This window comes from Nuphar pumila, chromosome 6, assembly GCF_984573655.1.
Source record: "Nuphar pumila chromosome 6, dmNupPumi1.hap1.1, whole genome shotgun sequence".
NCBI classification, from domain to species: domain Eukaryota; kingdom Viridiplantae; phylum Streptophyta; class Magnoliopsida; order Nymphaeales; family Nymphaeaceae; genus Nuphar; species Nuphar pumila.
In genome coordinates, this window is record NC_143254.1 from 129,078,913 (window position 1) to 129,097,262 (window position 18,350).

The following is an 18,350-nucleotide window of genomic DNA, read 5'->3' on the forward strand; positions in this document are numbered from 1 at the left end:
CTAAGGGTCGATTTTCACTAAATCAATCATGCTAAACACATCTAATGGTTCAGATTTATCATAAAACACTTAAAACCTATAGGGTAGAACAAGAAATGAGGTTTAATATGTTAAGTTCTCTCTCTATTTTTGTGCCTATTGTGTATCTACTGAGCTTGCATAGGGGTTTTCAGGTTGTTTTTAAAAAATCTGACCCTATAGATGTGTTCTACGTGAACGATTTGCTAGGAAATCACACTTGCATCATGTTTTTTTTTTAAAAAAAAGTTGTTTTTTTAAGCAATGAATATTTATTGAAATTGTAGACAGTTGATTTTCGAATCTTATAAAAGTCTAACTTGGTCTTGGAATCGGACGATCCAAAAATCTATTACTACAAAATCAAGCATGTAGATTACATCTGTATGATCAAATTTTAGAAAAAGACAGAAAAGATCTTTCCAAAGCTTGGTAGGCACGTGGTAGGCAAAAAATGCTTTAGGCACCTACCCATTACAAACTCTCTCTCTCTCTCTCTCTATATATATATATATATATAGCTATGCAACCCTTAGGTGCACAACTACCAGCAGGATGATGCTGGATGCTCAACATCATCCCCTGGCATTTCGCTCCTAGTGATTTCGCAACTACACATCTCTCTCTCTCTCTCTCTCTCTCTATATATATATATATATATATATATATATATATATATATATATATATAATGAGAACTGAACATACTAGGCCCCATTTCTCGTTCTGCCCCATTCTACCCCATTCTTTTAAAGTGTTTTATGATTGATCTGAACCGTTAGATGTGTTTAGTAGCATGCTTGATTTAGCGAGAATCGACTCTTGGATCATGTTTTTTTGATAAAAAAAATATATTTTTATGAGCGATTGAAGTTGGATCATCAAAAAAACCTGTATACATGTCAGATTCCGTTGATTCAAAAGCTTGTTCCCAGTAAACAAAGCATATAGATCGCATCTATGATTTAGATACGAGAAAAAAATACCAAAATAATATGATTTTGAGAGGGTAGAACCGGGCAAAACAAGAAAGTGAGCTGAACCAACACCTCTCTCTCTCTCTCTCTCTCTCTCTCTCTATATATATATATATATATATATATATATATATATATATATATATATATATTCCAACCGATCAGATACTGCCTAATTGGATTCAGAGTTGGATGAAAAAAAATTAACAATAAATCTGGACATCTGACAAGTTTAATGAGATATACCCTTTACATGTAATGATGTTCAGATATATGCCAGATTTTAATTCAAACTCGAATGAAACTGTATACTAGATCCGAATTCAATTACTAATTGGATGTTGTTAACTAGGTGGAATTTGACTACATGGATTTGGATTCAGTCTGGCATCTGACCTGAATCCGACCCATTGATGTATCCCACTTGCGTTGGAACAGGGCTGATGCATGCAAGCCCCTTGCTGGATGTAAGGCTGTCAACGGGTTGGGTACCTGATCCATGAGGTTGTATCCTAACCAGCCCAAATAACAAAGTGTCTGGTTTGGGTTCAGGTTTTGTCCGGTCACGAAAATGGAATCCTATACCTGGAGCCATATAAATTTATAAGATTACTTTTACTTAAGATATACATATAAGACACTCAGGTTGGGTCGAGTACCCGGCAAAAATGCTGGGTTGGGTCAGGTACCTGGTAAAAATCATATCCCAAACCCAACTGCATACCGCTTGGGTCGGCTTGAATATTATTGGGTCATCACTTTTTATGCTCATACCCAAGAATTTGGGTTTGGGACGGGTGGGGTATTTGGTACAAACCCGACCTGTTGACAGCCCTAGTTGGATGAAATCATGGCCCAATCTACTCTCCTTTAATTCTTTAAAGAGAATCAAGACTCCTCTTGGAGAACATTTTTGGCCTTGATAATCTTTCCATCTGATCCTAAGCCAGGATCAAATTCTCCATGATTCCAACTTTCGAGGGACATGCTAAACATGATTATATGGATCTTGAAATTATTGAAGCATCAATAAAAGCTATTTCAATTTTTATGACAATGAAGAAAATTTCTTACAGATCTACCACAATCATACCTGTATTTGGTGACCAAGTGGTGAAGGAAGACCGTCAACAACAGCTTGCTGAAGTCCGCGCCCATGCAGAATCTCGAGCCCCCACCAAAAGCCATGAAGTTCTTGCCCACAACATTTAAATTCGTTCCCTGCATTATTATTATATAGTTTTTTAGCCAACATAATCCGTTTGTAATGTTTGGTAAATTTGGTTTGTATAGGCTCAATGTGCACCATTCTTGTTCGCAACTTTACCTCCCATCTGGATGGTTTAAAGGAAAGAGGATCAGGAAACAAATCAGGATTCATATGTACTGCAAAAGTGCACACTGCAACCGTCCAACCTTTGGGAATTGTATATCCTGCAACAAACACTTCTCATCATGAAGCCAAGGAAAAGTGAAAGAGTGGCCTATCTTGCTGAAAAACATGGCTGACATATATTACCTGCAATGTTGATATCAGCTAATGATTTTCTGAATATATAGGGTGCAATGTTGGCCAACCTAAGCACTTCATTTATTACCTGCAATATTCTGGTGGTCAAGTATTGCCATGGAAACTTGTCCAAAAAAGTACTTTTGTGGAAAGAGCACATTCAATTCTCTGTCACATGGATCGGATTTAATGTTTGATTTGTAGAAATTATATTGTTAACATTTTAATGTATACAAATATATTTGTCATCAGACGTTACTAACAAACATTATTAATAAAATAAGCCCCAAGGAGGGTTGGTGTAGTGGGGGTGGGACCCCTTGGCAGCTAGGCGGGCGATGGAGGTTCGATTCTCATGGGCATTTTGTTAGAAAAAAGTGTGTCTCATCGTATGTGTCTCTTCTCATGCATCATACATTTTGATATGATATTGTGACCTTTCGAAGGTATCCCTTGGATAATATATATATATATATATATATATATATATATATATATATATATATATATATCACAATGATGAGCAATGATATAAGAAAAAAGTGAAAATGAAGGCTTATAAAGATCGGTCCCTGATCACCCACTCCTTAAACAGGAGCAGTTCAGCTGAGAAAATCGTCTGTCTCTCACATCAGCGAAATGACAGGGACATGTATGTGACCCTATCTCTTCTTATATGTGCGTATTATGTTATGTGTTATGCATGTATGTCAATGTGTATGCTCCTCCATGATACCCCACATTGTGGTATTAGAGCCCCATACAGTTTTTTCATTGACTATGTTTTTCGCCTCTCTGTATTTCTGTTAAAATAGAGAGAGGGGAAAATAGTGATCAAACCTGTTTTTCTCCTTTTCTTTTTTCTGTATTTTTGTTAAAAACAGAAACATGGGAAAACAGGAACCGACATGCCCTTAATTTGGTTTTTTCTGTTTTGGATCTTGGGTACTGGTTCTCATTGAACCCAATCCGATCGACCCGATCCAGTTCCCGTTCCAAAACAGTGTGTTCTCTGCTGTCTAGAACGAGATGTTCTTCTGTTTGAAACTAAACAGATCGGTTCTAGAACCAGTTCATCAGGTTCTGACCTGTTCTATCTGTTTCAGTCCAATTCAGTGTGGTTTTGGATCGATTCAAAGCCTTTCTGGACCGATTCAAGGTTTTTTTGTACCGATTCACTACTTTTTTGACTGATTCAGAGGCCATTTTCACCGGTTCATCATGTTTTTGAATACTTTTTATAAATAAAATGATCGATTTGAATGGTTTTGGTGTCGGTTCAATGGTTTTGAGGCTTTCTTGGACCGTTTTGGAGTATCATTGTGATTGATTTATTCAATTTTAGAATCAATTAAGGAGCTTTAAGCACATTCCATGTATAACACTTAGTTTATTTCACACACATATGTTATGATATGTCTTTCTTGGACCGGTTCAAGGTGTTTGAGGGCCGGTTCAAAGTTTTCTGTGACCGGTTTTTGTCTGTTCCAGTCTATTTCAGTGTATTCTGGATGGTTAGTTCACTGCTTTTCCGACTGGTTCAGAGGCCATTTTCACTGGTTCATCATGTTTTTGAATATTTTTATGTATTAAATGATCGGTATTTGAATGGTTTTGGTGCCAGTTTAATTTTTTTGAGGCTCTCTTGGACCATTTTGGAGTATTGTTGTGATTGATTCATTCAATTTTAGAATCAATTAAGGAGTTTTAAGCACTTTACATGTGTAACACTTAGTTTATTTCACATATTATGTTATGATGCATGATGTTTTCATTAATGTCTTAGAAATATATATTTTTGTGCATCATATGGACAATATTGACATAAATAATGGTATTTGAATTTTGATTAAGATGCATTTGTAATCACCAAAATGGTCAAATGTATGCTTAATTAAGTTATTTTGTACCAATAATGGGATGAGTCAATATTAGAATTGTGTTAGACTTGATGAAATGATGGACTGCCCAAAGGCAATGATGTCATGTTCAAAGTCTAGTAGGATAAAATGAAAAGAATGTATCCCAGCACATGAAACATGTAGCACCCAAAGGTGCCATGTCGACTTGTCTCTGGCTACATATCTTTTTAGTTTTATCAAATAGTAGGAGTCGAAGTGCATTTGCGTGTTATGGGTACTCACCAAAGTGGGACTATAATGACCCCTAGCACTTGCCTAAAAAAGTGTAAATGATAAAGAGAACTTATCATTGCATTTACCTTTTCAAATCTTGAATGTGCATGAATATTTATGAATGTCCTTTTGTCACTACAATGTTCAATTCTGTGGTTTCTAATGGTCCAAGTCATATTCCTTTTCTAGATGGCTCAAATTTTAATGATTGAAAAGAAAATGTATAATTCATATTAGGTTATATGGGTCTAGATTTAGCCCTGTGCAAGCCTGAGCCTGCATCGTTAACTGACAATAGCACAACTAAACATAAAATTGATTTTGATAAGTGAGAGCGCTCAAATAGACTTAGCCTACTGCTTCTGCAATCTCGTGTGGCAAGGAATATCACGAGCGTCATACCCACATGCAGAACAGTAAAAAAAATTCTGAAAGCTATAGAGGCACAATTTGTAAGTTCACATAAAGCAATGGCTAGCACCTTGATGACAAGGTTAATATCTATGAAATATACTGGTAGGGGAAACATCTGACAATACATTCTAGAAATGAGAAATATGACAACTCAATTAAATGACATGAAGGTCAGCATATTTGATTCCTTTCTGGTCCACTTAATAATGACTTCTCTGCCTAGTGAATATGGACCTTTCAAGATCTCCTACAACACTCATAATGATGAATGAACATTTAATGACTTGATGTCCAAGTGTGTCGAGGAAGAAGTGAGACTGAAAGGAGAGAAGATACATAATGCTCACGTATCTTCTCATAAATGTCATAAAAGGCATGAACCAAAGAAAAATGTCATTAAGAAAAAGGCAAAGAGGAACTCAGATGCATCTGTGTCCAATGGGTCAGGCGCCAAGTCCCATGAACAATCTTATATCAAGTGCTTCTTTTGCAAGAAGAAGGAACATTTAAAGGCAAACTGCATGAGGCACAAGAAATGACTGGCAAAAAAAGGTAATTTTTCATTCGTTTCTCATAAATATAATTTGATCAATATTCAAACTAATAGTTGATGGATTGATTCAGGTGCCACTGTTCATATTGCCAATACCTTGCAAGTCTTCCTGAGTAAAAAAGAATTAACAGATCATAAAAGAAGCATCTTCTCAGGAAACAAGATGCACTCACATGTTAAGGTCATTGGAACCTGCAGAGTGATTTTGGGAAATGAGTTTATTTTGAACTTATTTGATACATTTTATATACCAACATACAACAGAAACCTCATTTATGTATCAAAATTGGATTCTATTGGATATTATTTTAAATTAAAAAATAACTATCTCTAAGAATTCAATTCTTGTTGGTTCCGCGAATATATGTGATGGATTGTATCATCTGAAAACTAATGTCCAAATTTGTGAGACCCTTTCTTCGAAAAATGTGTTGATTGGCAATAAATGTGGCTTATTAGATGAATAATCCTATATGCTTTGACATCATCGTTTGGGTCATATCTCTATAGATAGGATCGTTTGGGTCATATCTCTAAAGGTAGGATCCAATGACTTGTAAAAAAAGAGATTCTTAAATTCATTGATTTCATAGTTAAGGAACCGTGTTTGAATTGCATAAAGGCCAAGCAAACCAACACATACAAGAAAAGTGCCAAAAGGAGTAACCACAAGTTGGAAATTATTCATACGGATGTACATGGACCCTTCTCTCCTTGCCATACAGGAGAAAGGTACTTCATCACTTTCATTGATGATTACTCCTAGTACATGTATCTCTACTTGTTATTTGAAAAATCTGAAGTCTATAATATTTTCAAAGACTTCAAGAAAGAAGTAGAAAAACAAATAGGAGACATAATAGAAATAGTTAGATCAGATCGAGGTGGCGAGTACTATGGGCATTTCACTGAGATGAGACAATGAAAAGGATCATTAGCGCAATTTCTTAGGGAAGAAGGAATAATCCCTCAGTACATCATGCCAGAAAGTGCATACCAGAATGGTGTAACTGAAAGAAGAAATTGTACGCTTAAAGAAATGGTACGTGCAATATTGAACTACTCAACCCTTTCCATCACCCTGTGGGGTGAAGCTCAGCGAACAACCGTATATGTCTTAAACAAGGTCCCTACTAAGGTTGTCTCAACAATACCTTATGAATTGTGGACAATAGAAAACCATGTCTAAGTTACATGCACATAAGGAGTTGTCCTGCAGAAGCAAAATTATACAATCTTCACATTAAAGCTTTTAACCCCAAGACAATCAGTGGTTTCTTCATTGGTTATCTAGAAAGGTCAAAAGGATTCATGTTTTATTGTCCATCTCATACACCATAAATAATATAAAACAGATAAAGCTAAATTTTTAGAAGATGGTTTTGTTAGTATAAATGCATTACAAAATCTCCTTTATGAAGAAATTCAGGATAAAGTTACTCTACCTGAAAATTTAAAACTTTCTTTCATTATTCATTCGAATGATGAAATAGAAGTTGATCCAGTTAGTAATGCACCAACTCAAGAAGAACCATTTATAGATCATGCTGAAGAGCATCCATAGGTTGATCAAGTTAGTATACCTGTCAGAAGATCCACAAAAATTAAAAGATCAGCTATCCATTAAGATTATGTGGTGTATCTATAGGAGCCTAATGATTTCATAGATATTGAGGATCCATCTTCTTTTAAGAAAGTTGTTGAGTGTGAGCAATCTTCATCTTGGATAGAGGTCATGAAAGAAGAGCTAGACTCTGTAGCTAAAAATCAAGTATGAGACCTTATTGAATTGCCTAGAGGAGTCAAGCATGTATGGTACAAGTGGGTCTTAAAGACTAAAAGAGACTCTAAAGGCAATATCAAAAAGTATAAGGCAAGGCTGGTTGCTAAAGGTTTCACTCAAATGGAGGGCATTCACTACAGAGAGACATTTTCTCCTATCTCGACTAAGGAGTCAATGATGATTATTTTTTCCCTAGCAGTTCATTTTGATTTAGAGCTATACCAAATGAATGTAAAAATAACTTTCTTAAATGGTAAATTAAGTGAAGAGGTATACATAGATCAACCTCTAGGTTTCTATAAAGGTAAGTCAGACCGTTTGGTTTGCAAGTTGAAAAATTCAATATATGGACTTAAACAGGCCTCCCATCAATGGTATATGAAGTTCACCAAAGTCATTTTGATCTTTGGATTCATTGAAAACATCATTAATCGATGTGTATATCTCAAGATAAGTAGGAGTAAGTTCATAATTCTGATATTTTATGTGGATGACATATTACTTGCAACCAATGATAAAGATATGCTGACAGAAACTAAGCAATTTTTATCCTTTCATTTTGAAATAAAAAACCTAGGAGAGACTGCCTATGTTCTTGGCATTGAGATCTGTCGAGATAGGTATAAAGGTGTATTAGGTCTCTCTCAGAAAGCTTATATTAATAAAGTTCTCAAGAGATATGGGATGAAGTATTGTGCTCCTACTACGACACCTATATTAAAATGGGATAAATTGAGCCTTAAGGACTGCCCACAGACTGAAGAAGAAAAATGACAGATGACCATGATATCATATGCATAAGTGGTCGGCAACTTGCAGTACACTCAGACATGCACCCGCCCTGACATATTATTTGCAGACAGGGTTCTTGGCAGATTTTAGTCGAATCTTGGTCTAGCTCACTGGAAGGCTGCTAAGAAAGTCATGCGCTATATATCTGCAAGGGACAAAGAACTATATGTTAGCCTACAGAAAGGTGGACCACCTTGAGGTTATCGGCTATTCAGATGTAGATCTGGGAGGTTATCCTGACGGTAGAAAGTCTACCACATGATACATATTTTTGCTAGCCGGTGGTGCGATTTCTTGGAGGAGTGAGAAGCAGTCCACTACTGTTGCCCACACCATGGAGACTGAGTTCATAGCTCTATTTGAGATAACTTCACAAGCCATTTTGTTGTGAAACTTCATCTCAGGACTTCAAGTGGTTGAATCCATTGGGAGACCACTGAAAGTATTTTGTGATAATGAAGCCGATGTATCCTTCTCAAATAACAACAAAAGTACTACGTCTTGTAAGCATATGGAGTTGAAGTATTTTGTTATAAAGGAGAGGACAAAGAATCTTTTGGTGTATATTGATAACATAGGGACTAAGAGAATGATAGTTGATCCTCTTACTAAGGGTTTGATTCCGAGATTATATGCCCAACATATTAAGAGGATGAGCTTATTTGAAACCTTGTAATCATGTATAATGACTTTTATGTGATCACATTTTGGTAATAAAGATATGATTTTCTATTTCTTTTCTTTTGTTGGTTATGCATCAAGTTTGTTCATAAAGTTTAAGAGTTTAACATAAATTTGGACTGATAAAGTGGACTTAAGACCTATCCACATGAACTTTCACATACTCGGGTCAAGTGGAAGAATGTTGAGAAATAGTGTGTCCCTTTGTATGTGTCTCTTCTCATGCATCATACATTTTGGTATGATGCATGGTGACCTTTCGGAGGTATCTCTTGGATACATATATATATATATATATCACAATTATGAGTAGTTGTATAAGAAAAAAGTGGAATTGAAGGCTTACTGAGATCGGTCTCTGCTCACCCACTGCTTGAAGGTCGGTACTCATCAACAAGAGCAGTTCGGCTAAGAAGATCGTCCGTCTCTCACATCAGCGAAATGACGGGGACAGGTATGTGGCCCTATCCCTTCTTATATGTGTGTATTATGTTGTGTTATGCATGCATGTTAATGTGTATGCTCCTCCATGATACCCCACACATCTCTCTTTGCGCGATGCCCTGGAGGTAAGGGTTCTAGCCTCATAGCTTTATGCCATGGTACGACGACCGTAAGCATGGCAGGCCAAGCTAGTGCGGCCAGGTTTTCATGCCAAGCACGAGGTTTCTTCGGGTTATAACAAAAAATATCAATAAACAATAAAAATTATAAAGTTTGAGCGTGTTATAGCTTTCATGTGATTGTGCCCGTGTGTCATGGGGTGTCTGATTGACAGAGGGTACCTGATGTAGCGTGTCCCTGTGAGATATATAGCTCTAGATGCATGACAATTAGAAATAAAAAGGTAACGGGATTGCATAGTTTCTATTGCGTATCTCACCTGAGAAGTATAGGTCATGGATTTGTATTCTTCCCAAGAAATCCCTGAGTTTTGAGCTTTCCTTCTACCGATAATTTCATCATGTTCCCTCTGATCATGATGAAAAAGATCAGACATCAGTGAACCACAATATGGAACCAACAGGAGAAGCTTCTTCAACTTACTGTTAGTTCCTCCACCACCTTGGGGTGGTCTGTTAAAAGCTTCATGCAGAATGTTATACTCTGTGATGTGATCTCAAAGTTCGCAAAGAGTAGGATAAAGAGGAGATCCAAGGCAATGCCCTGTGTCAACATTGATCCTTCCTTGTTCAACTCTTTCGCAAGGAGGTCAAGGAAATCTTGCTGTTCTTCCCTTGGCTGAGCAAGTCTCTCTTCCAGCATACTCTTCAAAATCTTTCTCACCTTCTTTCCACCCTATCCAAGAAATGAAGGTCTGATGGATAAAACCAATCTCTTTAAAAAGCAGGAATCGAAACTCATATCTTCACATGAAGATCATCAAGAGACGAGTTAATAAAAAAAGAAAAAAAAATTCAAACATAGAACCATATTTCCCCCTACATTACAAAACCGTCCCCTTGTTTTGGAAAAGAAATAAATCAGGCGAGCTAGCCACATTAGTTAGAATAAAGGAACAGGCAGATGCAAATAAAACTGCAAAAACAGTCTTTTAACTTGTTACTAGCTCCTCTGCAAGAGGCTAGCCAGTTTTTCAGTAGTTACGTTCAATCCTCTGTCCTTTGGTAATGCATTTCGAATACCGACCTGAAGTATAAAAATTTGTTTTTTTTACTTTAATTAACAAATAGCTCATAATACGTTCTTTTGTTTTGATCACTGAATCAGGAAGATTTTCATTTCATTTGACTGAACCATGGTCAATGATTTATTTTAGGACCGGGCACATCTGTATGGCAGAAAAAAAAATTAAATATAGGTGGTTCATTTTATAATTACAAAATTTGGTGGCACTGTGCAAATATGTGATGAATTGGTCTTTTCTGTGTAATTTATCTGTTGATTTCATCATTAACATGCTTATATACTGTAATATCCCAACCTTTTTTTTTAATGACCCAACCTTGCTTTTGGAAAAGACGGTTTTTACCAACATACTCGAATACAAAAGCAGTATAGTAAATTTTCTATTGGTAATGCATGGTTAAATTATAATAAACTCATGAAGTGGTATTTAGGTCTCTATTTGTCTTTTCTTGAAAACATGGGTCATGAAAAGTTAAAACTTTCAAAATACGGTTCTGTTTTGCAATATTGGGTAAAAGGAGACAAAAAAGGGAAAATTGACCACTAATCTGATTGATTTTCCAGAAAGAGCCCCATCTAATCTGAAAGGCCATGTTTCAACCTAAAAGTTACGCAACCAATTCAATCAAACTCTTATAGCATCCTCAACACTTGTTGGTATACCTGTAAGCATCTGTAGTAAGGAGTACCAGGAATATTGAAAGGAAAAGAAAACAAGCCATCCATGAAATCATCAAAGCACTTTTTCAGATCTTCTGCAGCCTTGGAGGGGTCATAACTTATCAACTTTTTCGCACCCAGATTGAACATCATCTGTCAAAAGGTGAATGTAAACAGGAAAAAGAAAAGAAAAGAAAAGGTTCTTTTCGTTAGAGAACTTGATTTATATGAATCAAAAGCGGAAAGTTTACTGGGTTGTTAATAGAATTTACGGTTTCAGTTGCTTCTTTGAGTTCTAGACTGGGGAGTGTGAGCCATGAAAGGAGACTACTAGAAATAGCCTGTTCTACTTCAGGAAGCAGAAATTCTCTGAGATTTTCAGGTCCATAGATACTCATAACGAGGCCCTTGAGATACTTGAAAATGAAACCATGCTGTTCACCAATGCTCTGTTTACCAAGGATCTCCTTGAATGAGTCCGGGTATGCTATCTGAAAAGACCGGCCTTCCTGCTGGAAGATGAAATTGTTGAAGTCTATGTCCGTTGAGACGATTATTGGCCGGCCCGCCAAGTTGGTCTTAAATATTGGCCCATATATCTGTGTCCAAATTTCTAATCAGTATGATAATTAAAAGAAGGTGACAACAGTTCGTATGGTTGTGAGGAGCATACTAGCCGAACTCGTCCTCGCGAAGTGCTTAAAATTTCATCGGCAAATCACGATTAATCGGTAAAAAATCGGTCAATCTCGAAGTTTGGACTCTTCACCAAGTTGTGATTAATCACAAAGATAATTAGTTAGCTTTAGTAGGTCAATTCATAAACTAATTATGATTGATCCGCTAGATAGTGTAAGTGTTATAGTTTATATCAAAATTTTGTAATTGTTTTTACTGAAAATAACATGTCTACATCTAATAATTTCATCATGCAAAATCCACAATGAACAAAAAGAAAATTTGTGATACATCTTTGTTTATCTAAAAAAAGTGAATTTGAATTTTGTTAATTTTAGTATGATATTAGATCTCACTTATATACATGTCTACAAATTTTAAAGAGTAACGTGCTCCTATAGGTCCTTTCAAAAATTGTAGTTTTTAGTATTTTTTTTTCTCACATCTAACACCATAGATGCGATCTATAGGTTTTGTTTAGTGAGAACCGGCTTTCGGAACGTCAGAATCTGACCTGTATACAGGTTTTTCCAGTGATCCAAAAATCAATGGCTATGAAAACATCAAATTTTCTCTACTCATAAAAATATTTTTTTTTTTGTAGAAAAACCATGATCCAAGGGCAGATTCCTACTAAATCTAGCATGATAAACATATCTAACGGTTCAGATCTATCATAAAATACATCAAATTATAAGGCCACACGAGATCTAACTAAAAAAGGGAGCCTAATATATTCAGTTCTTTAAATGATCCATATCTTTTATGCTTTATTGGTAAAGATAAAAAGATTCGAGACTCTTTCTCCCCCCGCAATTAATAGCTAGATGATGTTTAGCTCTTTTTTAACATTTTATATTGAAGCCATAGACACCATTCAGGTCTCTTTCTCTCTCTCTCTGGTCAACAGCCATACCGATGAATCGCGATTCATCGTTTGCTTTTCCTCCCGATTTTCACGATCCACTGATTTCTCAAAGAAACCTGCATCGTTGAATCATCCCAAGCGAGGATCGAGATTCCTCGGTGATTTGTATGATTCATCGCCGACGAGAGCTTCACTGGTGTCGAGCATCGCGCGAAGGACGTCAGACGACAGGCATCGAGCGACGGCAGAGGAGCGGCGGGCGGCAGGCCGGGGGGCGACGAGCGGCGGAGATGAAACGCAGCGGGCGACGGGCAACAAAGATGAAACAAAAAAGAGAAAGAAAGGGGTTCAAATTAGGGATTTACGGGAAAATTAGTGACGGATTCACGACGGATTAATTTCGTTGCTAGGTCGTCACTACTTGGCGATGGCGTAGCTACGAAAAAGTTTTGCCGCTGATCCGTCGCTAAGTTACGACGGATATTGAGATGGAATAAATTCTATCGCTAATTAACGACAAATTACCGACAGAAAGTTTTCCGTCGTGAATTTTGCAAATATGCGAAATTTTAACGACGAATATCTTTCTCTCGCTAATCCGTAGCAAATTTGTGATGAATTTTTTTCGTCGCTAATTACCATCTTTCTTGTAGTGCCACATCTTGGGACAACATCTCATGTTGTATAAGCACTAACTCAGATTGGTTCTAATCTAGATCCAAAACACTACGAACGACAACCTACTTTGGATGACACCCAGCTTTGGATCGGATCCGTATCCAAAAAACTAGGGCAATAACTGAACTGGATATGATCTAGACCGAATCAGTTCAAACGACAAGTTGAGTCTAGATACAACCTTGGACTGAAAGGTAAGGTCCATATCCAAAATACTTAGAACTAAAAGTGAGTGTGGATGACAATGTACTGACAAAAAATGAGTTTGGATGGCAATCTGGAATGGTTCTGGATAAAGAACCGAATCCAAATGTTTAGCATTAAAATAAGCCCTTACCATTTATCTTTTAATGAGAATTTGGAAAGCATGAAGCTATTGTGTGATCCATGGGCCATTAAAAGAGGATAGGTGTTCTGTGATATATATATATATATATAGAGAGAGAGAGAGAGAGATTGGTAGTTGCTCTGACCCCATAAATGTGTTGGGCATGGTTCATTTATAAGAAATCCACACCTGAATCATGTGTTTTAGATGGAAAAAATGATATTTGGAGCCTTGAAAATTTACAAAGATTTTGGACTGTTGATTTTTTGAACCTTATAAAAACCCATACGTGTCAGAATTGATCGCTTCAAGAGCTGATTCCTATAAAATCAAGTACATAGATCACATCTCTACATTCAAAATTTATAAATAAAATAAAAACAGACTGAAAAACTCATTTAAAAGTGTAGACTATTGATTTTTGAATCTTATAAAAACCAAACTTGAATAGGACGATCCAAAAGTCCATTCGGACAAAATGAAGCATGTAGATCCCATCTGTATGGTTAAATTAAAAAAAAAATAAAAACAATATTTTCAAAGCTTGGTAGGCACGGTAGGTAAAAAAAAAAGCGTCAAGCACACCTCTCTCTCTCTCTCTCTCTCTCTCTCTCTCTCTCTCTATATATATATATATATATATATATATATATATATATATATATATATATATATATATATATATATAAGCCAAACCTGCATACTCGAGTGCGGACAATTGGGCATAAAAGATGCTGCCCCAACATTATTCACATGAATCACATCAAACCAAACGTTACCCAAGTAACATGTGGGTTGGGTATGGGATATGATATTTGCTGGATAATCAACCCAACCCAGCTGGCCCGTGTGTTTTATTATATATTTTTATGCAAAAAGAAACCTTTTAAATTTTCTGGATCAAGTTTGGGATATTTTTTTTTAAACCCGATATAACCCAGGACCCGTGTGCCTTGTTATTTGGGTGGGTTTGGGTTCACCCTGATGGGTCGGATACCCATCCACTAACTGTGCTAAGACAGGAATAACCCATAGCATCCCTGTATTCAATGAGCGCAATTTGTATACAAGGGCATTTTAAATTTGTTTGATGTGAAAGAGGTCTTTCTAAAAGGCATGGTTATGGCGAGTTCTCTGAAGAAAAAAAAATCGATCTCCATCAAACACCTTAAAATGACAACTTTCTGTGATAAATTTATGCTATGTTTGTCTGGGTCGCGGAGAAAGCAGCCAATCGCACCTATTTTTGAACCCCTATTCTCTTTTGACAAACATCCCATTTGGTCTTAAAACCTAGGGACTTGAAAGGGTAGAATTCGGTTCGGGTGTAAGCATCACTGCACACATAAATAAATAAATAAATAAATAAATATATATATATATATATATATATATATATATATATATATATATATATATATATATATATATATATATATATATATATATATATATATATATATATATATATATATATATGCTTCAACAGTGGTGCCACACGCTTGATTTGCATAGATCTAAGTGCCAAATGCAAAATCTAGTCATTGGATCATGTTTAGCATATTCAGTTTACTATTTTCATGGGTTAAGGTTGACTCAAATATGATATTTTATAATATTTTTAATCTATCCTTATTTTCATAAATTGTGAGCCGTTAATTTTTCACTCTATGAAAATAGAATCCTGTAGGTTATTAAACATGATAAAACATTTTAACATGGTAGACAACTCATGCTAAACACATCTATATGGCTACATCTATGGTTTGGTTGTTATATCACAAGAGGGTGGACCACCGTGTGTGTATATATATATATATATATATATATATATATATATATATATATATATATATATATCCTATGTAATTGGATTGAGGGTTGAATTTAGATTCAAATGAAAAAAAAATAATATGGAATCTGGACATCTGATAAGTTTAATCAGATATACCGTTTACATGTAATGCTATTCAAATATATGCCATGTATAGCCACTAACAACTACTTCTCACTTGTGTTGGAACAAGGCATATGCACGCAAGCCCCTTGCTGGATGTAAGGCTATCAATGAGTTGGGTACCCGACTCATCAGATTGTATCCGAACTAGCCCAAATAACAAAGTGTCTATGGCACATGATCTTAAACATGTATTTTTCATTCATATGTAAATTCATATGCAATAACATATATTAATATTAACAAACTCTATATGTTTATATCTATATGTTTATGCACATAATTGTAGTGATTCTAAAATTCTAATGCGTTATTTCTCTTGATTATTCAGACTTATCTGGTATAAAAGAATGTATAGCTACTCAGAAACAATCATAAGAGTATTTATTATTTTATGTATTTTATTCTCCTTTCTATGGCTTAACTGGGTTTATCCAAGACGATCAATCCTGCAATGCAGCGATAGAGAGATAAACACAGAGTCCTCATACTGGCCTACGTCTACATATGTTGCCTGAGCTAAAAATAAAATAAAATATCTTTATTTACTCTATAGAGCTTTTGACTCTACTCTGTAGATCTTCTAAGTAGGCTTATCTCTTATACCTTCATGAGGCGGGAGACGAGGCACATGTAGTTCTTCAACTCTCAAAATACCCCACGAGGTTTGCATTGTCTTTCCCTCTCAAAGAAAGATAAGAGATCAGAATGAACTCAACCATCTCGTTGAGATCGAGACGAATCCAACTATCTATGAAAACCTAACTTTACCAGCACCTCAGTTGGACTCATGATCACAGGCTTATCTTTATTATTAAGTCATAGGGCACATTCAAGTGTTATTATCTCACAGGATAACCCTCTTATACCCTCATGCATTATTCAACAATCTATGCCATATGCATAATTCAAACAAATATGCTTTGATGCATGATACGTGTCATGATTCATTCATTCTCATATGCATGAATCATTCAATTCAAAATGTATATGCATGACACATTCATTGCATACATGACATACATCATATGCAATATTTACACAAATATTCAATTTTAGCCATGCAGTAATATCAATCACACATTATTCAATTCAATCATGCAATGCACACATATATCTGCAAAAAATACTTCATATTCTGCTATCTAAAATCATGACAAGTATAATCTCCTGAATTACAACAAGAAAACCACTTTTATTCTCATACATTCAAAATATACTTAGCCTGATCTCCAAACTTAATTATGAAAGTCCTAATATCCACAACTAAGTGGTGTGTGTGCACAAATTATATTTCATACAACCACATATTTATTGATATAATGCACTTGCATCACTTACATTTATCACGCGTATTTAACTGATTTGCACAATACTTTGCATTTCATTTCATGTGCATGGCTTTTCTAGCAGCGAGCCATACTTAATATTAAGTATCATTTATTTTGTACTTGCATGACAATTCGTAGATTGCAATATATATTTCTAAGCATTCATACTATTATAAATGAATGGATAAGTGTTTCTAAACACTTTTCATCTTAATAAGTAAAAATATCTATGCTAATTATATATAGTTTATGGTTTTAGTATTTTCTAAATTAATAATTTATTTGATTAAAATATTCTTGATAATTATTTTATGACCAAAATACTCTTTGATAGAATTTCTTTCGAAAACCACCAAAATACATCTTGTTTAGCTTAAAACACTTTGAGAACACCTTGATGAGTCATAACACTTTGAGAACACCTTGATGAGTCATAACTCACTAAAAGAAATAGTTTTAATGATAATTTAAATATTTTAAATAATAATTTGATTAAAATAACCAAAATGCCTCTTGGTTAAAAATTAAGATTTTAACTGACTAAATTCATCTAGTAAATTCAAAATTTTAATGATCACACCAATATATTACAAACATCTTAAAAATATGATTTTGATCAGAAGTAATATAATTAATTGTTAAATATCTGAAATAGTTTTGAAAATACCAATTTTAACTTTGTTAGCCAGAAATGAGCAATTGAGCATGAAATACATTAAATAGATACACATAAAACTTAGAAAAAAAATTCCTTATTCATTTATAAAACTCAAAAAATTTACAGGTTTTACAGGGTGCTCGGTAAAAAATCATAACCCAAACCCAGCCACATATTGCTCGGGTTGGGTTTGGGTCGACCCCAATATTATTGGATCAGCACTTTTTATGTTCATACTCGAGAATTTAGGTTTGGGACAGGTCGGGTACTTGGTACAAGCCTGACCTGTTGTCGGCCCTAGTTTGATGAAATCATGGTCCAATCCACTCTCCTTTAATTCATTAAAGAGAACTAAGACTCTTCTTGAAGAACATTTTTGTCCTTTATGATCTTTCAATCTGACCTGCACGTGTTAAAGCATGCTATTGCATGCTACCGGCACTCAACCTGGGCCAAGATCAAACTCTCCATGATTCCAACTTTCTAGGGACATGTGAATCATGATTATAGATCTTGGAATTATTGAAGCATCAATCAAAGCTATTTCAATTTTTATGACATGAAGAAAATTTCTTACAAATCTACCACAATATTACCTGTATTTGGTGACCAAGTAGTGAAGGAAGACTGTCAACAACAGCTTGCTGAAGTCTGCGCCGATGCAGAATCTAGAGTCCCCA

The 18,350-nt window shown here is 35.3% G+C and overlaps 1 protein-coding gene across 1 annotated transcript; it reads right to left on the bottom strand.

Annotated features, from left to right (window-relative positions):
• Positions 1-1,882: 1,882 nt before the first annotated feature.
• Positions 1,883-12,894, bottom strand: LOC149836190 (cytochrome P450 87A3-like). Its single transcript, XM_090009722.1, has 9 exons — positions 12,835-12,894; positions 11,445-11,771; positions 11,176-11,325; positions 9,910-10,161; positions 9,746-9,835; positions 2,514-2,592; positions 2,322-2,428; positions 2,088-2,215; positions 1,883-1,982 (listed from the first exon to the last, which is right to left on the bottom strand). Exons 1-9 carry the CDS (start codon positions 12,892-12,894, stop codon positions 1,883-1,885), a joined length of 1,293 nt encoding a protein of 430 aa, XP_089865848.1.
• Between the last annotated feature and the right edge of the window lie 5,456 nt (positions 12,895-18,350).

Coding starts and splice junctions, on each gene's coding strand:
- LOC149836190 (XM_090009722.1), bottom strand. CDS start 12,894: ATGAATCATACAAATCACCGAGGAATCTCGATCCTCGCTTGGGATGAT. Junction 11,326..11,444: donor TCAAAGAAGCAACTGAAACC/GTAAATTCTATT, acceptor ACCTTTTGACAG/ATGATGTTCAATCTGGGTGC. Junction 10,162..11,175: donor CTTACTACAGATGCTTACAG/GTATACCAACAA, acceptor TTTCTTGGATAG/GGTGGAAAGAAGGTGAGAAA.